Genomic DNA, 22,589 nt, shown 5'->3' on the forward strand with positions numbered 1-22,589 from the left:
TTGCAGGGCTACAGTCTGCAGACGTGTGCAGCGCAGCCAAAATGTTCCAGAATTTGGTTGCTGCAGTTTGCAGCCTGTACTCTGTGGCTTATTCGGTGTATTTCTTGACCCACTTGGCACGTAAGTCAAGCTTTTCCCTCGGTGCAGCATCTGTGGCTTTGAGCTTGCTGTGTGCTTTCTGTTCTTCCTCTGGAGCTGGGTTGACTTTGTAACCAAATTGCCATGAAGACACCATTGTTTTGGGAGAGCTGCTGCCAGCAGCTGCAGCTGAAAAAAGGGGGTGTCTGCAGCCAGCAGGGTGTGCACAGCATTTGCAGGGGAGAGTTGCTGGGGGAGTTCCGTACTCTCAAGGGGAGAGTGTGTGGCAGCCGAGCCTGGAACTCCCTCCGTTTGCTGGTCTGGCCCAGAACTGACACAGCCCAGTATTTGGTGCTGTTCTCTTGCTTGCTGTGTGAAGGGACTGTGGCTCCTGGAGGGATGCTGTGAGAGCAAAATGCTCTCTTGGGGTTGCTTTGCTCTGTGGCATTTCCCACCACAGGCATTTCTTTTCCTGACAGCATCTGGTTCATGTTCCTTCTCCCATTGCAGGGCACCTGACAGGTGGATCTCGAGCAGCTCCTCCTTTGGTGAGTTCAAAGGGAACCTTTGGTGTTTGGAATTGTGCAGCAAGTTGTGAGCTCAGCGTGTGGCAGCCGAGTGCAAGCCTGGGAGGCTGAAGGAAAGTTCCTGTCAGTGTCTTTGCAGCAGCAGCAGCAGCAGCAGCAAAGGCATCCCCGGCAGTTTTCTCCTTTTCTGTTGAAGTGCTTTTGAAGAGCTGCAGGTGTGGTTTTGCAGGCAGAAGATTGCTTGCTGGCTTTAGCCATGGTGGAGTATCAAATTCCCAACAATAAGTGGCAATGTCGACTTTAGCCCATTGTTTGTTTGTTTGAACAGCTGGGAACCCTATTTCTGCTTAGTGCAGCTGGATGTGTAGCTGAGGATAAATAAGGTGATAACTGAGATGGAACTTCCCGTCCCTCACACTACCGTCTGTCCACAGGGCACAAAAGCAGCATCAGCACCTCCTCCAGCTCCCTCTGCCTCCAAAGAGGAGGCCAAAGAGGAGGAAGGCAGCGGTGAACTTCCCACTCTTCAGGGAGATAATGGTGAACTTCCCTCTGTGCCGGGAGACGACAGTGAACTTCCCGCTCTTCTAGGAGATGAGGGTGAACATCCCGCCGATTGGGAATACAACGGCGAGGTTCCCGCGGTGTGGGACAAGGACAGTGGACATCTCCCAGTGTGGGACGAGGATGGTGGACGTCACTCGGCACAGGGCGAGAATGGCCAAGCTGCCATGGCGTGGGACGAGGATGACGGACATCTCCCGGTGTGGGATGAGGACGGAGGACATCCTGTGGCTTGGGAAGAGGAGGGTGAATGTCTCCCAGCATGGGATGTGGAGGCTGAACGTCCCATGGCTTGGAAAGACGATGGCCAACCTGCAGCGTTTTGGGAAGAGGACGGAGAACCTGCAGCGTTTTGCGAAGAGGACGGAGAACCTCCCTCTGCTGCGGGATCCTGGGCTGAAGGTTCTGGCAGCAGCACAGCCCTGCAGGCAGAGGAAAGAGGGGAGCAGTGCCTGATGCAGCTGAGTACGTCTGCTCTGTTCCTGTGTGCCAGAGCAGGTGCTGTGTGTGTGTCTCAGCATCAGCTGCAGCCGGTGTTGCTCTGCAGCTGAATGTCCCAGAGTGACTGATTGTCCTTCCCCAGCTGAGAACAAGGGCCCCCAGGGAGTGGGGCTGCATTCTCGCTCTGCTGCAAGGTGGGGTCTCTGTCTGGGAGAGAGTGTCTTCCATGTGGTTTCTTTCAGGAAACAGCGTGAGCGTGGGGGAGCCTGCGGAGAAATACCTGGAACTGGAGCAGATTGGCCAAGGGTAAGTGCAAGGCAGTTACTTCTACACGAGCAGGGCCCAGGTATTTTGCTGGTGCAGGATCAAGTGAGAAGTCAGGAGAGCTGCAGACACCTTCAGGCACTGGGGGATGATGCTGCTGTCTCTCAGTCCTGATCAGAATTGACAACTGTGGTCATATGGCACCTCCAAAGGCCCCTGAGGCTGGCAGTGTCCTGCCTGCAGCAAGGAGCAGGACATGGAAGATCTTCTGTCCATGCAATTGGATTGCCTAAGAGAGCAACTCACCATCTGCTGACTGTCAGACAAGAGTTCTCAACAAGATTGCTTTCAAATCTTTTACTTGCAAAACTATTCACTGCTCAGGATTATCAAGAGAATGGCTTCCAAACAGAAAGCAGAGATGAACTAAGAAGGGCTCTTTTCAGCACAAGTAGTAGACCCCACACATCCAGTAACAGACACAGAGCTGCTGCACTCAAGGGGAAAATGCATGATGCCCTGATGCAGGGCTCTTGTGGATCCTGCAGCTCTTAGGCAGGAAATGCAAAAGGATGAAATACATTCTTTTCTAGTTCTTTAGACAGCCGGCCCCCAGCCCGGGTTTTGAACTAAAGGAATTCATCACGGACATTTGGGGTTTGCTCCAGCACTTTTCCTTCATGTTTGGCCTCAGTTTTCCCTTGCACACCTTGCATGGCAGAGGGCTGGTGGCTGCCGCGCCCTTCTTTCAAGGCTTGACGCGCCCAGGTGTTTTCTGAATGCTACAGGTAGAAAAGATCTCCTGTCTGCCTGACTTTCACTCCCAGGGTCTAAAGCACTGCTTCTTTCCTCTCTGCTGTTTTGTCTGCAGGGCTTTCGGAGCCGTTTGTAAAGGACTCGACAGGGCCACTGGACGAGAGGTGAGTGTCTGCTGACAGAGAGAGAGGGAGAGCAATGAGAAGATGGATGTCCAGAGCAAAGCTCTCTCCTAAAGCCTGCAGTTGTCTTTGGCTCTGGTGTGGCTGCCAGCCTGTGACAGGGATCATCTGAGCATGGGATGTGTGTGTTTGCTTTGTTGTGCAAGCCCAAGCAGAGCAGCTGCGTTTGAAATCATGAGCAAATGCCATAGAATTGCTAAAGGGTTCCCAGCTCTTTTGCTCTGTTTGCACAGAACCAGAATTACCTCCTGCTTGCAAAATGTGTTTGAATAATAATGAACATCATCATCATCATCATTCTAAGAGTGGTGGTAAACTAGGGCCATTTGAGAAGACTGTAGGTGCAGAGAAGGTTGTTAGAGCTTTGAAGCTGAGGGACCATTTCTGCAGAGCTCACAAGGCCAAATGTCTCTGGCCACGTGTCCTGTAAGCAGCCCCCAGCCAGCAGAGCAATGGGCTGTGGGAATGGCACTTGCTGAGCTCTGGTGTCCCATCCCAAGGCAGTTTGGCACAGCCTGGCTGCGGCGCTCCAAAAAGACTCGCTCCGTGTTTGCTGTGGCCTCCTGCCACAGACTCCTCCAGTTGAAGGTCTGCAATGTCCCTTCAGGTGGCCATAAAGAAAATGAGTCTCCGAGGGCAGAAGAGGGAACGAGCTGTGAATGAGCTCCTGCTCCTGAAGGCCAAGAAGAACCCCAACATTATCAACTCTTTGGACAGGTGAGTGCTTCAGCTCTCATCCCGTGCACGAGCCCTGCGTTAATCTTTCCTGGCATCCGCAGTCCGTGGCCTGTTTTGAGAAGCCTGACCCGGCCATATCTTGCCAAAACAGCAGCCTGGCAGTTCACTCCCTCCATGTTCCTTTGTTGCACCACTTTGGTTTTCTCTTCAAGCGGACCCTATTTTCTGTGTCTTACAACAAGTGCTGATAATCCATGGCAGAAATTATTTCCCTTGGTGTCTTCTTCCCAAATCTTTTCCATTGCTTCAGTTACCAGGAAGAGCAGGTTCTTGTTTCCAGAAAGGCCTCATCTGCCCATTTTTCAATGGCCCTGCCTGTTGCTGAAGAGACTTTCTGCAAGGTTTTCCAAAGAGTTGACCACTTTTATCCCAAGTGCTGCACGGCCTCCCTCCCTGGATAGCTCCGGAAGTTGTGTTGCCTTGTTGTGGAGTGAATGGTGGAAGTGATGAGTTCAGATGCTGAAGCAGCTGGGGGCAAGTGTTGTGGTTTCACATTGATCTGGGCTGTTGCTAAAAGTGCATTTTTCTCTTGCTTGCCATCTAAGGCCTCTCCTTTTTCACAGGTGTCTCCTGTGAAAATCAGATGGGATTCTGTCCTCATTGACAAGTGACCTGGAAAGAAAACCCCACTGGAGGCTTTTCCATGGGGGAATTGAGCACTGCACATTCATCTCTGTGCCATTGTTTTCCTTTTCCAGCTTCCTTGTTGATGGAGATCTCTGGCTGGTGATGGAATACATGGATGGAGGAACTTTGCAGGATGTGGTCAGACAGACACGCATGGCTGAAGGAGACATGGCAGCTGTCAGTCGGGAGGTGAGGGATCCTGCTTGTGCCTCCCATGGCTTGGACACGATGCTCCTTCCAGAAGGGCAGGAGAAGAGGAGCGGCTCCATGCTCAGGGCTTTGTTTCTGCCTTGTTTTTATGAGCTGGAGAGGAAAGAGCCACTGAAATGAATGGCCTGCCAGCATCACTGCACTCCTGTTCTTGTCCCCTTTCCTGCTGTTGGGGTACTCTGTCTTTTTTGGGTTTGATTTGCTCTTCTCAGCTTTGCCTTGGAACCATTTGCCTGGAGCTTGTGTGCACTGCACTCCTGGCCTGTCACAGCAAAGTTTCTGCTGGCAGAATTCTAAACTCTCCTTTCTTGGCTGATATATTCCAGCCATTGATTTTTACCCTGGTGTTTCTTTTTCTCTCTCAGTGTCTGCAGGGCCTGGATTTCCTCCATTCCAACCAGGTGATCCACAGGGATCTGAAGAGCTCCAACATCCTTCTGGGAATGGACGGCTCTGTCAAGCTGGGTGAGTGTTCCTGGCCAGGCACGGCGCTCCCGGGCTGCGGGTGTGGGGCTGCTTGCCAGTGGCGGCCAGAGCCCCACAAGTGCTGCTGGTGGCACTGCCACAAGCGCTCCTGCTGCCCCTGCAGAGAGCTCAGGGGAGGAGCAGGAGTGTCAGGAGTGGCTTTGCTCTGGCTATGGCCCTTGCAGAGGGGCAGGACTTGGAATGGAAATCTTCAAGGGAATCAGTAAAAGCCACTGCATGAAAGCTGAGGGTTTCTTGAAGGGGCCAGTTCCATCTTTCCTTGCCTCCAGCCGTGAGGACTTTTGCAGCTGTATTCACGACTGCATTCTCATACTGAGAGTGGGGAATCTTTGGGGTTGGTTTCCTCATTCCAGCTGCCTTTGACAGGGTTTGTTTCTGTCCTCAGCTGATTTTGGCCTCTGCGCTCAGCTCAGCCCTGAGCAGGACCAGCCCAGCTCCATGGTGGGCACTGCTCACTGGATGGCCCCAGAAGTTGTCACCAGTTCTCCTTACGGCCCCAAGGTGGACATCTGGTCCTTGGGCATTGTGACCATCGAGATGGTGGAAGGAGAACCTCCTTACTTCAAGGAAACGGCGGCCATGGTAAGAGGCAGATTCTCCAGTGTTTGCAGAGGCCTGTGAGCACAGCGTGACCCTGCCCTGGCAGGAGCAGCTGAAGGTTTCTGGACATGGGGAAGGGAATTCCCAGAGGACTCGAGCCTGAACACAGACCAATATTCTGCAGTCTCTGGCAACAATGTGCTTTGGGCTTTAAGGTGTTCAGCTCTTCTATCTGTGAGGATGACCTGAAAACGTGAAGCCAGTATCAGCTCCAATGTTATCTTGCAAAAAAACCCCAAACGCACCCCAAAAGCCACCCCCAAACACAAGAAATCTATGAAGGAGTTTGTAAAACAGGTTTGGCGAGATTAAGTCCCTCCCGGCTCTTCTCACTGGGAAAGTTGTCTAACACCTCAAGATGATTATTTAACATGCCCAAAGTCTAACACGTTTCTTTCCTAGCCCAAGCTCCTTTCTCCATGTCACCAAGCCTGAGCTTTCAGCAACACAAACCTGTTTCTTGTCTGGCAGTTTCTGGGATGGGGCATCACAAATGAATTTCCTTGAGTGTCAGTGTCCCTGCAGAGATGCGTTTGATGTAAGAATCCTTTGAAATAACAGTCAGACCACAGTGACTCTTGCAAATGGCCTGGAACGCTGGTGTCGGTATTTGGAGAAGCAAAATCTGCTCTTTCTGATGGAAGTGCCTACTAAGAAAGCCAATGAGATTGGCTCTCCAGGCCAGATCATTTGGATGTTGCAATGGCTGTGGCTGAATCAGGCTTTGGGTTTTTTGGTTGGTAAAGAAAAATGAGCAGCATCTCTGCCAGGGAGGAAAGTGCCCCTGGAGCTGGGGCTGAGAAGCTGGGCTCAATGTGAGCACTGTGGGTGTGACGGAAGCTGGCAGAGCGCTGTGTTTGCTTTTCCTGCAGGCTCGCACTCTGATCCGGCAGAACGGGACCCCGCGGCTGCAGGAGCCCCGGCGCCTGTCGGCTCTGCTGCGGGACTTCCTCGAGTGCAGCCTGGAGTGGGACGAGGAGCGGCGCTGGTCTGCCCAGGAGCTGCTGCAGGTGAATGCCAAGCGGCTGCAGGGGAAACAGCAGCGGCAGGGAGGGGTTTTCTTCTGGGGCCCTCTCCCGTAATCTCCAGGCTGGCTGCTTTGCACGCGCAAAGCAAGCAGAATCCTCGCCCGGTTTAGGTTGGCAGGCTCCTTTCCAGGTCCTCTGCACCTGGTGCCCTCAATGGGCGCAGACATCTTCAAGCAGATCAGGTGCCCCAGAGCCGTGCCTGAGCTGAGCTTGGCTCTTTCCAGGGAGGAGGCACCTCCCACATCTCTGGGCACCTTCTGTCAGTGTGTTCCCCACTCTCCTGGTAAAAAACCAAAATTCTCCCTTACATCTAATCTGAGCCTGCTTCCCTCCCTGCACTTCAAATCCATTCCCCTTTGTCCTGCTGCAACAGAGCCTGGGAGGAACTTGACTTTGGAAAGTAACGCTTCACTTCTTTCTTTTTTATCCTTTGGCCAGCACCCATTTTTAGCATCAGCCAAGCCTCTCTCCAGCCTGACCCCTCTGATCACTGCAGCAAAGCAACTGAAAGAGCAGCGGAGGACATGAAGCGCTTTCTCTTCTACTTGGGACAACTACTTAGTTCTGGTAGTTAGCACTGCCAGTTAGTTCTGGTAGTTAGGACAGCCTGTTTGTTCTGGTTGTTGTGACACCCTGTTTGTTACGGCAGCTTTTGGAATAAAAACTCCCTTCAACCTCAACTCCCTTGACATGTGCCATCCTTCTCCCCCTGTGACTCAGCTGCGCGGAGCAATGCGAGGCCACAGTGGGCCCAGCCTTGCCCAGAGCTGAGCCCCAGCAGAGGCCTGGCAGAGGCCAGAGCAGCCTCGGCATCTGCAGAGTCAGCCTGGAAGGACTTGCTTGGAGCCTTCTGGGCTGCACTCGACTCTGGGTTACAAACTGCGTGTGGCGGAAAATGCCACTGGTTCTGCAAGAGGGCAGAAGGGGCCTGGGGAAGGCCAGAAGGGCCATGGGGAAGGCTCCATGCTAGAGAAAAAACCTGCCCTGTGTTGGAGAAAAACCATGCCTTTATCCCCTCGGACAGAGGCAAGAAAATTGAATCCTAACCCAAGGCAAAGAGAGGCAGGGGAGCAGCCCCGGCCCTTCCGCTCCTGCCAACCAAAGCGTCCCTCGCCTGCTTCTGAGCCCCTGGGCGCTGGTGGCCCGTGGCTGTTGGTTTTTGTCAGGCTGGCTGCCACCAGCCCAGGACAGGCTGGGCACTGGAGGCTTCAGGTGGGGAGATGGGATCCTGGGATGCATTTGATGGCACCTGCCAGCGCAAACAGGGGAATGGGCTCAGCCGAGGCAGCGGCGGGAAGGAGACCACGGGCAGCCGCTCCCGCAGCGCCCTCAGGCCACGGGGAACACGGCGCCGACACGGCACAAGGAACCCGCCAGAGCCCCCTGCCGCCCCCTCCGCCCGCAGCCGGCCCCGTGCCCCGGCAGAACCGAGCGCGGCTCCCACCCGCGCTGGGGCCGCCTCCGAGATCCGCCATCGCCTCAGTGGTGGTTCCCGGTCACCCCCGGGATGATCCCAGTCACCCACAGGATGTTCCAAATCGCCCCCGCTAGGATCCCAATTGTCCACAACATGGTCCCAGTGGCTCCCACTCATGCCCTGTACGGTTCCTTTCAGTCCCTCTCAGGAACAGCTCAGTGTGGCCCCAGCCAATTCCACTACGAATCCAGTGACACATTCTATGATTCCTTGTGCCCCTGCTGTGGTCCCACTTGCTCACAGTGTAAGTCCAGTTACCCAGTATGATCCCGGTAACCTCCAGACACTCCCAGTATCAGTCCAGTTTGATCCCTGTCACACCCAGTATGATCCCAGACATCCCCAGGACTTTGCCAGTCACTCCAAGTGATCTTGTATGACCCCAGCATGACCCCAGCATGGGCCCACCTCCTCCCAGCATGATCCCAGTTATTCCCTGCATTGTTCCAGTTTCTCCTGTTCACTCCTACGATAGATCTGATCACTCCCAGTATGATTTCAGTCAGTGTCAGGATGATCCAAACCACTCCCAATCTCTCGCAGTACATCTCAGTTGTCCCCAGCATGCTCCCAGTCATGCTCATCTGCTCCCAGTTGTCTCCAGTATGCTCCCAGTAGCCCTCAGTGTGGTCCCAGTAGATCCCAGTACGATCCCTGTTGCCCCAATTCTGCTGCCAATGGGTTCTTGTCCCAGTCCTGGCGTGTCTCAGCGTCCCAGTCTGTCCCAGCCCATCCCTCTCTGTCCCGGTCCCTTCCTGGCAACCACCACTGTTTCCCAGATCCTGCCCCCCTGCTGCGTTCCTGGGCACTGGGACCCCCCTGCATCTCCATCCTCAGCTCCGGGATGCCCTGCAGCCCCTTATCTCCCACCAACATCCCCCTGCACCCTCTTTCCCGCCTATCCTCCTCTCCCAGACCCTTGATCCCCTGTTTCTGTGGCCTCGGGGGCCCCCAGACCCACACTCCTGGCCATCCTGGGGCACCTCACACCCAGGCCTCCCTTTCCTGGGAAACCTGAACTTGCAATGGGGCTCTTAAGCTGCTCTGGGATTTATGATCACCCAAAGGGAGAGGAGAGGAGAGGAGAGGAGAGGAGAGGAGAGGAGAGGAGAGGAGAGGAGAGGAGAGGAGAGGAGAGGAGAGGAGAGGAGAGGAGAGGAGAGGAGAGGAGAGGAGAGGAGAGGAGAGGAGAGGAGAGGAGAGGAGAGGAGAGGAGAGGAGAGGAGAGGAGAGGAGAGGAGAGGAGAGGAGAGGAGAGGAGAGGAGAGGAGAGGAGATTTGGAATCAGGGATTGGAGTCCCAGTGCCCTGTCCTACTCCCCTGGGGATGGGAACCTCTGGTGGTGGGTTTTGTTAAGCTGTTTTGGAGTTGGATCCCAATGGTTCATCCCTGCTTCTCCCCCCAATAAATCAGGTACCGTCCAAAGGTATCTCCTCCCCTGTCCCTCTGTCCATCTCTCCTGACCCTGCCCTTGCTCTGGAAGCTTTGGTCAGCTGTCCATTTTCCCCCTGACCCTGCCCTATGTTATAGAGAAATACCTGTCAGTCCAGCCTGGGGTCAATCACCTTTCTGCTTCGCGCTCTCTATCCCCCAGTTGAAAGGTGGGCACACAGGCTTTGTTCGATCTCTTTTTCGTCCCCCCTCTCTTCGGGAATAAAGATCTCTGAGAAACCATATGGAAAAGAGCCTTCTCTGATCCTTGCTCTGAAACCTGGACACTCCAACACCTGTTGCCGTAGAACAACAGCCTTGTTCTGCACCATTACCTGAGACTGCAAGCAGATTCAGGAACGGCCCCTGGCGCTGCCAGCAATCAGAGCTAACTGGGGATCTACCGGCCCAGGGTCAGGAACCCCTCCCCACAAGAAAAACTGGATCCACTGCTCCCGCTGCTTCCCCTGCTTTGGGACAAACCCAGCAAGTTGCAGGCAGAGTTTGAGTGCAGGGCCCCGGAGCTCAGCACAGCCCGGCCCGGGGGTCCCACAGTGCGTGGCCATGGAGGGTGTCAGGGCAGTCTGGGGAGATCCAGGGAGGTCTGAGGAGGGGACCCAGGTGAATTCCCTAATATTCCCCCTTTCCCCCTGTCCCCCTGTCCCCTCACACTCCCTCTGTCACTTTCACTTCCCCCTCTCCCAAACTGCACCACCGGGATCTGCCCGCCTCTCTCAGCCCCAGCCCTGGCTTTCAAGTGACCTGGGGACCCCCCGCAGAATGGGGGGTCCCTCCTGTGTCCCCCGGGTGTTGGGTGGGGGGATGTGAGGGCTGGGCGCGCTCAGGACAGCCCCGTCCTCACAGCCAGAGGCTCTTTACTGCTCCAGGGGAGAGGTTCATATCCCATCCCAAGGTCACTCTGGTCCTGGCTCTGCTCGTGATCCTGGTCCTGGCTTTGGTGCCGGCCTTGGCTGTGCTGTCAGGTAAGGGAGGGGCAGCTGCCTCAGCCCAGCCCCTGGGGGCACAGCAGGGTCCCTATTGCCTGTGGAGGGGAATCCTGGACCTTCTCCTCTCCCCTCTGCAGGGGGAAGACAAGGAAATATTCCAGTTGTTCCTGACACTCCGCAGCTGCTGGCCTGTCCTGCTGGGTGGGTTGGGTACAATGGGATGTGCCACTTCCTCTCGAAGGATGAGCGCACCTGGGATCAGGGTCAGGCTCAGTGCTCTGAGCTCGGGGCCTCCCTGGCCGTGCTCAGGGATGAGGAAATGGTGAGTGAGGGGCTGGGAGGGTGTGGGGTGGCCGAGGGGAGCCTGGGGGCTCCTGGGCTGGGGGTGCAGCTCCCACTGCTGGCTCCTCTCCACTTCCCAGGAGTTCCTATTCCGCCTCAGCTGGAAAGTCGGTTACTGGCTTGGGCTTCGCAGACGGGGACAGCAGCTTCAGTGGGAGGACGGCAGCAGCTTCAACTCCTGGTGAGTCCCAGGGAGCCGAGCAGGACCTGGGGGGCATGTCGGGGCATGTGCGGATGGACAGGAGATGGGACAGGAAGTGTCCTTTTGTGTGCCAGCATTGTCTCTGCTCCTCCTTGCAGGGTTCCTGTCCTGGGCGATGCAGAGTGTGTATACCTGGCTGAGAATCATTTTGGGAGTGTGACCTGCTCAAATCCAATGCCCTATCTGTGCAGCAGACCCCAAACTCGCCTGTGGCAGGGGATGGACAAAGCACCTTCTCTGTGCTGGGCAGTCACAGCTTTGCCCCTTTTCCAAACCCTGGGATGTCCTTCCTCAGGCGCAGTGTCTGCCTTGCACTGACCCTCAGGGTCACCTCAGTACCTGATCTCATCAACACCTCACCCTCTTTGGTCTCAGGGTCACCTCAGTGCCTGGTCTCCAGGAGATGAACCTGCAGGAATAGGACGTGATGTGGAAGCTGACGTGTGGCTGCCTGTGCAGGGCCTGGGGGTTCCTTTCTCCTTCTGCAGCCACTCCAGGACTCATCCTGTTTCTCTTGCACTACACATTTATACACTAAGCCTGTATACATATGTAGGTACAACACTCTGGAAACAGATTTCAAATGCATTCTTCTAACACTGTATTTATACACTAAGCTTTTATATCTATATTGGTATAACACTGTGAAAACAGACCACAAACAAGTGCTTCCATGTGGATGTGACCTTGGTTGGGGCAAGGTCTCAGGGTCACCTCAGTGCCTGGTCTCCAGGAGATGAACCTGCAGGAATAGGACGTGATGTGGAAGCTGACGTGTGGCTGCCTGTGCAGGGCCTGGGGGTTCCTTTCTCCTTCTGCAGCCACTCCAGGACTCATCCTGTTTCTCTTGCACTACACATTTATACACTAAGCCTGTATACATATGTAGGTACAACACTCTGGAAACAGATTTCAAATGCATTCTTCTAACACTGTATTTATACACTAAGCTTTTATATCTATATTGGTATAACACTGTGAAAACAGACCACAAACAAGTGCTTCCATGTGGATGTGACCTTGGTTGGGGCAAGGTGCCAATAATGCCAATGTGTGATTTAACCTCACAGGTACCATTACCTTAAGGGTTGGACTCGATCCTTGTGGGTCCCTTCCAATTCAGAGCCTTCTGTGGAATGACACTGCATGTCCTCCATCAGTATTTAGGGTGCCACTGTTGCTGCTGTTTTTGTATTCTTTATAATTTTGGGGTTTTTACTGAATGCTTGCAAAGTGCCCCCAGTGTCCCTCGTGTTCCCCCGGCGCCGGCAGCCCCGTCCCTTCCCTGCTCCCCCTCCCACGTCCCGTCCCGGCTGGCGGAGCCTTGGAGCTGCCGTGGGGGCCGTGGGGCTGCCCCGGGGGCTGCGCCCTGAGCCGGGGCCCCTTCCCAGCGCTCCCAGTCTGCCCATCCAGCCCGGAGCAGCCGGCGAGGGCTTCAGCTGGGACGGCAGGGGAGCGATGCTGAGGGGTGGGACCCACCTCGCTTGGGTTTGGTTTGCTCTTCCCAGCCTCAGGAAAAAAGATTTTTGGAAGTTTCTGCCAGAAATCTCTCCCCTCCTCCACTCAGCCCAAGGGCCTGGGGGGTTTTCCCTTTTATTTGGCGAAATCAAAGCCGTGCAGTTCATGCTCATAATTAGGGCCAGGAGAACTCACGGCTTTCCTCGGAGCCGGTACCGGCGAACACGCCGGGCTGGGATAGGCGGGCCGGGAGGTGCGAAGAAGTTTGTTTGTGTTTTCAGCTCAATCCCGACTCGGGCCCGGGCCCGTCCCAGCGCTGTTCCTCATCTGCGGCTTTCCCCTCACACAGCCCGGGGGCGGGGCCTGAGAGCGCGGGGCGGGCGTGGGCCGTGTGCAGAGCCCGCCCCTGGCTCGCTGCCATTGGCAGATCGTGCCGTCACTCCAGAATCTCGCGCGCCGATTGGGCCGAGCGGGGCCAAGCCCGGCCCCGGGGCCGCCCCCCGGGCGGGCGTGGCTCGGCAGAGGCGCCATTGGCGGAGCGTGTGTGCGGGCCCGGGAGCGGCGGCAGCGGCCGGAGCCCGGTGAGGCGGCGGCGGAGCTCGGAGGCGGCCCCAGCGCGGGTGGGAGCCGCGCTCGGTTCTGCCGGGGCTCGGGGCCGGCTGCGGGCGGAGGGGGCGGCAGGGGGCTCTGGCGGGTTCCTTGTGCCGTGTCGGCGCCGTGTTCCCCGTGGCCGGAGGGCGCTGCGGGAGCGGCTGCCCGCGGTCTCCTTCCCGCCGCTGCCTCGGCAGGAGCCGGTGCCGGAGCAGCGCTGCCTCGTCCCGCTTCCTGCGGGTAGGACGGAGGTGGCCGCCCTGTCCCCGGGGCTGTGCGGGAAAATTCCCGTGGCCAGAGGTTTGTGTCCCCAGAGGAGACCGAGGAGTCCTGTAAAAGTGACTTTATTCCTGAACAAAGGGAGAGGCCGTGCGGCGTTTGCCGTGGGGTCTCTCCTGTTGTTGTCGTACTCGACCTCCTTTTTATCCTGATTTTCCCTTCTGCATCTCCCTGTCCCTTTGCCCAGTGGCGAAGGTTCTTGGAAAGTTCCGACTTCCCGATCCGCCGCCTGCATGTCCTCGTTAATATGCACCCCCCTTTTGTATAACATCCGATATTCATGGCTCTGTTCAGTCTTTTTTCTTCTTTTTGATGTTCAGGAATTTCGCAGGACCTTGGCTGAGCAGCAGTCCATGTCAATGAGTAACGTTTTCTGAAACTGATGGTTTTTCGCATTCCTTCCTTTCTCCAAGTCCCTGTCCCTATGTCCAAGCAGATTCACTGATTCACTCTGTTTTTTCTTGCTGGGTCCTCTTTGACTTTGGGATTATTTTCAGTGCCCTCATTCCCTGTCCTTTTGTAGCCGTGTGTGGATCAGGAGGCCTGGCTGCCACCTGCATCCCTTTGCTCAGCTGCTGAATGAGCTGCCCTCAGCGAGGTGTGTGCACGGTCCAAAGATGAGAGTTGCTGGAGCACAACAGAGGAGAAAGAGCCTTCGTTTAACCCATGGTGTGCCAGGGAACCACGAAACCGTGTCCCATTCCCATCCTTTCCACGTTTGGACCGGCACATGAGCTGCTTTCTTACTTCCTTTGTTATCTGTTTCACCACTTTTCTGTTGTCATCTATTTGTCAACGACATCTTGAGTCATTTAATTTTCCACACTGTCCTCCTCCTTCTGCTAATAGATAATCTGATCCCATCCCCTGGTGAAATGTTACATTCTTCGTTTGAGTGGATTGGTGGGCCAGGCTGAGGAGCTGGATCTGTCTGGTTGGTTATTATTTTGTGGACGTCTTGTAATCTAATTCTGCCATTGAAATGATCAGTGGGTTCTCTGGCCCCTGATCTGAATTGGTTCGGGTTCCCTGGGGCTGGTCCATGGTGTTGCAGGATTTGTTCTGATGGCTGTTCATCTTTTCCCCATTTTTGGGTGCTCCCTCCAGCCAGGGCTGCAACAATTGATCTCTTTTTTCTAATTAAATCCTCACACACTTGGATTCCCAAGTGATTTCTCTGAACTTGTGGTAGCACAAACACCCCAGTGGTCTAATGCTCCCTGTGTGACACAGACAGTGAGAGCACATGTTGGAGTGGGGAGAGGGATGATTCCCCTCCACTTCTTTTAGTGAAGTTTTCACAACATTCTCCATTTGCTGTTTCCCTTTGCAGCTGAAGCAATTTGTGTTGCAGAGTCAGATCTCCTCACTGTGGGCTCTGCCTTTGGCTGTGCCAATTCCATCTGTGCCAGCAGGCAGAGCTTGGGGTGAGGGACAGAGGGAATGAGCCCAATTCCTCCCCCGGGCAAGTAGAGCCTGGTGCATTGTCCACACTTTTCCCCAGCAGTGTTAATTTGCATTTCTAAAGCTCCTCTCCTGGCTGCCTGGAAGGAAGCTTCTCTTCCAGAGCAGCCATGGAATGACTCTCATGTGGTTCCCTACAATCTACTTTTGTTTTAACTGTGGATTTAACTGTTTAATTCTTTTCACTGTTTACTGTTAAAGGGTCGCTTTTAAAGCTCTTCTGGTTTTGTAAAATGCAACCTAACGGTGAACATCGAAAAACCCATACCAAAATTTTGCCATCACTAAGTGCCTTCCACAAACATACACAAAAACATTCCGAAGCCATCAAGTTTTTTCTGCTTCTTCTCCTAGGACTAAAAATTGTTTCTCACACCCCTGGTCCAAACATTACTGACAATTTAAAAGTAGGATTATTATGAGAGATTATTCTGATGGTGCAATCGTTTCTCTGAAACTGCGAGAAAAACAGTAATTCTCCAATAACACATTTAGTGTTAGAGAGTCAAGGCATTACTTGATTTTGGCCAGGATGTGCAACAGAAACCATTTCATCTACACGTAGCCTGGGTGTGCAGCAAAAATCATTCCATGACACATGAGTTTTACTGGATTTTCCCTAAACTTTCTACAGTCTGACCCACAGATCCAGCAGAGGATCTGTGGGCAGGCACAGGGGCTTCCCCCGCTGCGGAGCCCTGGCTGCTGCTCCGGTGCCTTCAGTGCGGGGTCAGTCGTGGCCTGTTTAACATCCACAGACAATTCCAATTCCTTTTGGGAGTATGGGAGAGCCATGGCTGGGGCATCCATCATTTTCGTTTTTTCATTTTCTCATGTTTTGTTCTCTTTCTCATGTCCATACCATAACATTGAGGCTGTCTGGGGTTAAAATGTCACACAATGTTCTGGGTAGAACAGAGAGTCCTCAATCCAGTCCTCCAATTCCTTATTAATCCTCAGAATTGTTGCAGCTCCTTTTTATCCTGGGTAAAGTTACTTCTGAGATTCCCTTGACCTTCTGTTGGTCAATTCACTACAAACTTTCAGTCAAATAATGCCCCAAATATTTAACTTCTTTCTCCACCTTTTGCGCTTTTTCTTTCAAATACTCCAAAATGCTTTTTAGCCTGAAAATGGAGCCATTCCACAGAGGCTTCTTCTACCACTTCGTGTCCTCCTGACTGGAGCAAGTCATCCTCATCCTGCATTATCCCTGTCCCTGGGGGTGAGGTAAATTCTTTTGATATTTTCTGCAAAGCTTGCCCGAATAAGGTTGGTGCTTCTGTGCATCCCTGCAGAAGGACCGTCCATGTCTTTCCCATTTTCCCTTCTCCCTCTTGTTCCCACTCAAAGGCCAAATCCTGTTCAGCATCCTGTGTCAGTGGGCATCCCCCAAAGCATCTTTTACATCAAATCCTGAATGGCAGCAGTGTGAGGAGGGAACCTGGTTCCAGGTGGTGTAAGGATCTGAGACTGTGGGGTGCCTGGGTTTGATAATCTCATTTCTTCTTAGGTCCTGCACCATTCTGTGGATTCCATCTGATTTCTTGGTTGGCAGCATAGGAGGAGCATTATAGGGAGAGATGCCTGGCTCCCAAAACCCTGCCTTGAACAGGGGCTGGATAACAGGCTGTACGCCCTTCCTTCCCTCCCTTGGAACAGGGGATTGCTTTTAGACACCACTTGTCCTGGTTGCTGCAGAGTCATTTGGAGAGGCTGGGTATCTGATTTTCCCTCTTTCCCTGCCGCTGCCCACACTTGTGGGTTCACTTCAGCACAGGCCTTGCCAGACATTTGACACAAAGGTACCACAGAACTGGCCTCTGTATCATCTTTTACAGTATTAATTTGCATTCCCAGTTTAGCCATCAAATGCCTTCCCAGTAAATTACAATCACAATTAGGAACAAGTAAAAATTCCTGCATTTCAAACCCATCCCCCACATCTGCCGATAGTGGTTGACTAAAACACATCTGCTCATCTTTCCCACTTGTCCCTGAATAATCAAAGACATTTTTGGGATTTATCAGTTCCTTAAATCCGGCTTCTGCTTATCAAAAGGGAAGTCTATCTGTCTTACTTCAGCAATATCTGGTTTAACTAAAATCTTTAATTCTTCAAAATTAATGTTACAAGAGCAGCAGGCTGCGTGGTCAGTTAATATTTTCTGGAAGTGATGCCTTCTTCTGTCCCTTCCTTATGTCCGAGTGCCTAGCCCTATCCCCAAGCAGATTCGCAGCATCTGTTTGTAAAGACACTTTCCTCTTCTCCCTTTCATGGGGGTTCCCCGTTTGCGGGACATCCCCCCTGGAGCAGGGTGTCCCCCGTTGCTGCAGCCCCACCCCTCGGGCAGGCTCAGCCAATGGGAGCGCGTGGCGCTGATGACTCACCAGTTGCCAGGCAGACCCGCAGGTCCCAGCGGTGCCCCCCTGGACCCCACGTGCGCCCCGCCCTCGGCCCCAGCGCCCCCGCGAGGGGAATTTGGGGAGGTGGGAGGGGGGAGGTTTTGCAAGGGGCTGAATCTTTATATTGTGGAAAAGTTTTTGTCTGAGTCTCGATGTGTGGGGAGTTTTTGATCTGTGTCGATGTTTGGAGGACTTCTAGGCTGAATCTTGGTGTTTTGGAGATTTTCACAGACACAAGGTGCCCGCTGACTTTTTGAGAATAACTTGGGCAAGGAGGAACCCCCAGCCTAAGGTGCTCTCCTCTTGTTTTCTCCCTAAACCAGGATCTGTCATTCCCAAGGAGTGCCCAGATGGAGAAGGAGGAAAAGCCCAGGACATCCCTCCGGAGGAGGGGCTGCAAACCCAGCCCAGGGAGCTGCGAGGAGGAAAGACCCGCCCTGTGCCAGGAGGGCGGCCGGAGATCCAGCCGGAGCTCAGAGCTGGTGGAGAAGCCTCATGGAGGGGAGAAGCCCCACAAGTGCTTGGAATGTGGGAAGGGTTTCAGCTACAGCTGCCACCTGATCCGGCACCAGAGGATCCACAGTGGGGAACAGCCCTACGAGTGTGGGGAATGTGGGAAGAGCTTCAGCCACAGCAGTAACCTGAGGAGACATGAGAGGATCCACACTGGGGAAAAACCCTACAAGTGTGGGGAGTGTGGGAACAGCTTCAGGAACAGCTCCGCCCTGTGGAAACACCAGATGATCCACACTGGGGAAAAACCCTACGAGTGTGGGGAATGTGGGAACAGCTTCAGAGACAGCTCTACCATGTGGAAACACCAGATGATCCACAGTGGGGAAAAACCATACGTGTGTGGGGAATGTGGGAGGAGCTTCAGAGACAGCTCCAGTCTCGTCCGGCACCGAGTGATCCACACGGGGGAAGGGCCCTACACCTGCTTGGAATGTGGGAAGAGCTTTGGATTGTGCTCCGACCTGAGAAAACACCAGCGCATCCACAGCTGGGAGAGGCCCTACGAGTGTCTCCAGTGTGGGAAGAGGTTTGCAAGGAGCTCCACTCTCCTCTTACATCAGCGGATTCACACGGATGAGAGGCCCTTCCGCTGCCCCGACTGCGGGAAGGGCTTCAACCGCAACTCACACCTCACTGTCCACCGGCGCATCCACACCGGGGAGAGGCCCTGCAAGTGTCCTGAGTGTGGGGAGAGCTTCTCAGACAGATCTAAAGTGACCAGACACCAACGGAGGCAGCACTAAGGGAAGCCCTGCGAGTGCCCGAGTGCGGGAAGAGCTTCCTGTGCTGATCCAGCTCCATCCCCCATGGGAGGATCGGCGTTGGATGATCCCCAGTGACCCCCGTTGGGCAGAGCCCTGGTGATCCGTGGTCCTGGTGATCTGTGTTGGGAAGAGATGTGGCTGAGGGGGCTCCACATCTTCCTGTCTCCCTGTGGGCACCTGGATGAACACAGGGGCAGGAACATCCATCGGGACACAGACCGACATTGGGAATTCCTTGGGGAGAGCGGATTTGTTGACTTTCAACCCCAGAAAATCTTTTGTGCTCAGTCCTATCTTCTGGGGGCATCAAGGAATGCTGGATGGTCTTGGAGGTAATTTCCAGTGTCAGGATTCCACGATTTTGCTTTCCTGTTGCCCATGGGTGTTTTCCACAGACAAATGGTGATGAACTGGGGCAAAGACCATGACTGTGGAGGCAGTGGGGTGGAAACCGCTCCAAAAAAGGTTCTTCCCTCCCACCCAAGCATGTGGATCCTCAGCTGGCACAGACAGGAATATCCTTTTCTTTTGGCCTTGATTTGCTTTTCATTTCTCTTCATGCCTTTTAAATGTCCAACACTGGGGTAAAAATAAAGACGTTGAACTAAGACCTGGGTGGGGACATAAGACATGGGGAGTGACTTTGGGACACATGGACATGGAGGGTGACGTGGCCATTCATGGGGACATGAGGGGACACGGGCACAGATGGAGACGTGGGGGACAATGACAAGGATGGAGACACGGTGGGGAGGCAGCCATGGGTGAGGACATGGTGGGACGTGGCCAGTGGCAAGTGGGGACATGGCCATGGCCGGTGCCATGGGGGGAACTTGCAGGGGCTGTGGGGGATGCTGGGTTTGAGGGAGTTGAGGGTTCCTGGGAGGGCCTTGGGGCTTGCTGAGGGCTTTGGGGACCCCAGGCCCAGCGGCTCCGGCTGCACTGGGAGACCCTGGTGGAGGTTCTGGAGCAGCTGCTCAAGGACCTCCTGACCTGGACCCCCAGCCAGGCATTGGGCTCCTGGAAAGGAATGAACGTCCTTGTCCCCAGGAGGGAAATCCCAGCACTCCCAGGGTGTCGTGGGCAGCTGAGAGGCCACAAAAGGGAGGGGAAAGCCAGTCAGAGCTGTCCCCCCTAACAACTGCACCCCAAAAATCCCAAACTCAGGGATTCCTCCCAGAAAAAAAGCTGCCAGGAGCTGCCTGAATTCAGGGAAAGGGGGGATGGGACCCCCAGACTGAGCAGGAAGGGCCTGGAACCCCTAGAACCAAGCATGGGGAGATGGTGGTGGGGGATTGGGGGGCAGTGGGGAAGAGGTGGAAGAGTGGGGGAAATGGGGGGCCTGGGACCCCAAAAGAGTGGGGGAGGGGTTGGGACCACCAGATTGCTTTGGGAGGGGTCCTACTCTGTCAAGCTGTTCATGGGTATAGGGTCTTAAATGGCCAAGAGCATTTTCTGGGTATTACGAGTTGTTTATTATATAAATGCATCGATCCAAAAAGCAGGAGTCCTAAGTATGTAGTCTTACTAAAAGTTGCAATACTTAAAGTCCCAGTGGGGCGTAGAAGCAGGTTAACAGACAGTTCCAACGTCGGGGGCAATAACTTACTAACAAGGAATCCCAGCCACGGGGGGAAGGCAGATTGACAAGAGCTCCCAGCCAGAAGGAAAAGGCAGATTCCTGGCCCAGAGTCCCATTTCGAGCAGCGCTCTCTGCAGCAGTGGCCGCAGCAGCAAAGGCTTCAGCTGTAACAGCGGCAGCAGCAGCAGCAGCTGCACCCCCCAAGTGGTGATACCTGACAAAGTCCTGGCCACGGCCCCCTGGCCACGGCTCCCTGGCAGAGCCCCGTTGTCTCTTGTTGTAGATGGCAGGAGGATGGATCCGTCATTGAAGAATCGATGAGTCGATGCCATTGCCCCCGAAACAGGATTTTTATCCATGAACCATAAATGCATATTCATATCCTTATCTATAGGTTTTCCAGTTAAATAAGAACACAATTCTAAAACATTCTTTCTACACCAATCTAAACTTAATTTTGAAAGTATTTAAAACTGGGAAGGATGGTATCAATCCTTACACAAAGGCATATAGCATATCTATTAACATAAAAGGTTCTATCATATAACGTGTCTATTAACGTAAAAGGTTCTATCTCACTCATGTAAAAATTGTACCTTTTCTGTCTAGTTCTGTGAGCGATGTTTTTGTTATGTGTAAAGCCAAATCACCAGGCCTTAGGGCTCTGGGCTCTGTGCTAGTGACGCACGCCCTCAGTCACCGGTGTCCCACTGGCTCCAGGGGGCACAGCCGTGCTGCGCCAGGAGTGGGGAACTGCCCTGGCATTAGCCTTGCCACGGGCAGAACCTTAGAGCCACCAGCTCTAGGACCCTGTGCCAGACGGCATTGAGGACCAGGTAAAGGAGGAGACGGAGGCTCTCGGTCTGAGGTTCCAGCAGGGTAGGTTTATTGCTGAAGGGTTCAGGAGCTGAGGAGAGCTGCCAGCAGGAGTGAACACGGTTTTTAAACAGGGGTGGAACAGTGGGTGGACACAACAGCATGACCAATCAGAATTCAACAGGGGAGGAGTGCAGGGAGGGACTTTCAAAGCCCACAACCAATGGGGTGGTAGAGGGGGTGGATACAATTTGAACTGACTAATAGGGCTTCGAGGATTAGGGGAATTGCAGGGAGGGGGCACGGCAAGGGGTTGGGACAACCAGGGCTTGACAGAGAGGGTTCTGGAGGAGGGGGTAGGATTAACTTGCTAGATAGAAAAAGGGAGGGAACGACCTTAGGGCTGAACCAGCTCCGGGAAGAACGGTGGGGAACTCAGGTACAAACCACTGGGAGAAACATGCACCACAACATGCTAGCCAGCAAATTCTTAAGGCACTTAGAGTCTGTTTACTTAAAACTAAAGTCTAAGCTACATATTTATGTGGTTTAATATATTTTAATTTCTCTAAAGGCTTTAATTCAATCCCTGTATCTTTCTCCCTCCCTGGAGAACCCGGGGGGGGGGGGGGGGTGCACTTCGACATCTCCTTGTTGGTTCATGTAGACTCCCTTAATAGCTTTGTTAATTTTTTGTTGAGTGCATTGGAGCAAACAAGGCATCATGATTCGCTTAAATGTGCAATCCCATTTTTAGAAATTTTTTCATCCATGATGTCAAATTCCCTCCATCAAACAGGCTATCTAACCAAGTCCCATTGATAAAAACAGGGCAGGAGACCTTTCCTCTTTTTTAACACCCTTATTGGAATCAGCTCGGGGTGGGGGCCCGACGGGTCGCGCGCACACCGCCGCTGCTCCCAGAAGCGACTCGGAGGAGGAGGTGTGCAGCTCTTCCCACTGGAGTGCAATGCAGGCAGAGCCGGGACTTCTGTCCTCGCGGGAACACCCGGAGTCGCTGTTGGCTCGAAAGTCCAGGGGTGTCTCTCTGGGTCAGTCTCATGCTGGTCATGGCGGGGAGGGCAAAGCTGGGGGATGATGCCCCTCTTTCCCGGCTATAGCATGTGCTCTTTGGTTTTCTGTTCCAAGCATTGGCTCATTGTCTGTCAGGGTTTTCTGTCAGGAAGGTGTTGTGCCGGTGGCTGATTTGCATTCACGTCCTGTCACCATCCTGGGGAGCAGCAGGGCCTGACCGTGACTGGACGGAAAGGGAAACACTTACAGGGGGTTACCGGGGACACTGAACTGCCAACACAGAACACTGAACTGACAACCTGGAACACAGCAACATGGAATACTGAACCACAACTTCAGTCATTTCTGGGGTAGGGCTTATTTATCTCACCATCATTAACTCCAATTTTTGATACGCCTTCCTTAAGTTGTTGTATGCTTTTGCGGATAGATTCTGAGTGATCAGACAAATTCATACAACACATTCCCTCAAAATCCTCACATCCATGTCCCTGTGCTAATAAAAGAAAAATTGCAGCCCTTTTTTACAAAATTGCGTGCCTGTTACTTAATGCAAGAGAAGTAAAATTGAACTCCTTACTCAGCCAACGCCCCAATTTACATTGGGTGTTAACAGAGTAAGTTTTCCAATGCTACGTGGTCCACCTACAATATGTGCTGGGATAGCAGGCTAAGTTCTATCTTCACAAATAAAAATATTCGTCATGGCAATTGATAGGAAATGTTACTGATTGCAGACTGCACTAAAGCAGTATGATTACATCAAAAGCTCTGATTT

The 22,589-nt window shown here is 53.6% G+C and overlaps 1 protein-coding gene and 1 long non-coding RNA gene across 2 annotated transcripts; both read left to right on the top strand.

Moving 5' to 3' along the window:
• The first annotated feature begins 10,114 nt into the window (after window positions 1–10,114).
• On the top strand, window positions 10,115–11,248 carry LOC136303381 (uncharacterized). Its single transcript, XR_010724218.1, has 4 exons — window positions 10,115–10,392; window positions 10,494–10,678; window positions 10,779–10,879; window positions 10,999–11,248. It is a non-coding gene; the product is annotated as an uncharacterized lncRNA (long non-coding RNA).
• Window positions 11,249–12,899: 1,651 nt separating this feature from the next.
• On the top strand, window positions 12,900–18,986 carry LOC136303348 (zinc finger protein 892-like). Its single transcript, XM_066207040.1, has 2 exons — window positions 12,900–12,939; window positions 17,422–18,986. Exon 2 carries the CDS (start codon window positions 17,449–17,451, stop codon window positions 18,355–18,357), a length of 909 nt encoding a protein of 302 aa, XP_066063137.1. The 5' UTR covers window positions 12,900–12,939; window positions 17,422–17,448; the 3' UTR covers window positions 18,358–18,986.
• Window positions 18,987–22,589: the final 3,603 nt, after the last annotated feature.

The sequence above is a fragment of the Chamaea fasciata genome, unplaced genomic scaffold, assembly GCF_029207755.1.
Source record: "Chamaea fasciata isolate MVZ Bird 193981 ecotype frontalis unplaced genomic scaffold, bChaFas1.0.hap1 SCAF_32, whole genome shotgun sequence".
NCBI classification, from domain to species: Eukaryota; Metazoa; Chordata; class Aves; order Passeriformes; family Sylviidae; genus Chamaea; species Chamaea fasciata.

What these genes read in the sequence shown, in the direction of transcription:
- LOC136303348 (XM_066207040.1), top strand. Translation starts at nt 17,449, where the DNA reads ATGGAGAAGGAGGAAAAGCCCAGGACATCCCTCCGGAGGAGGGGCTGC.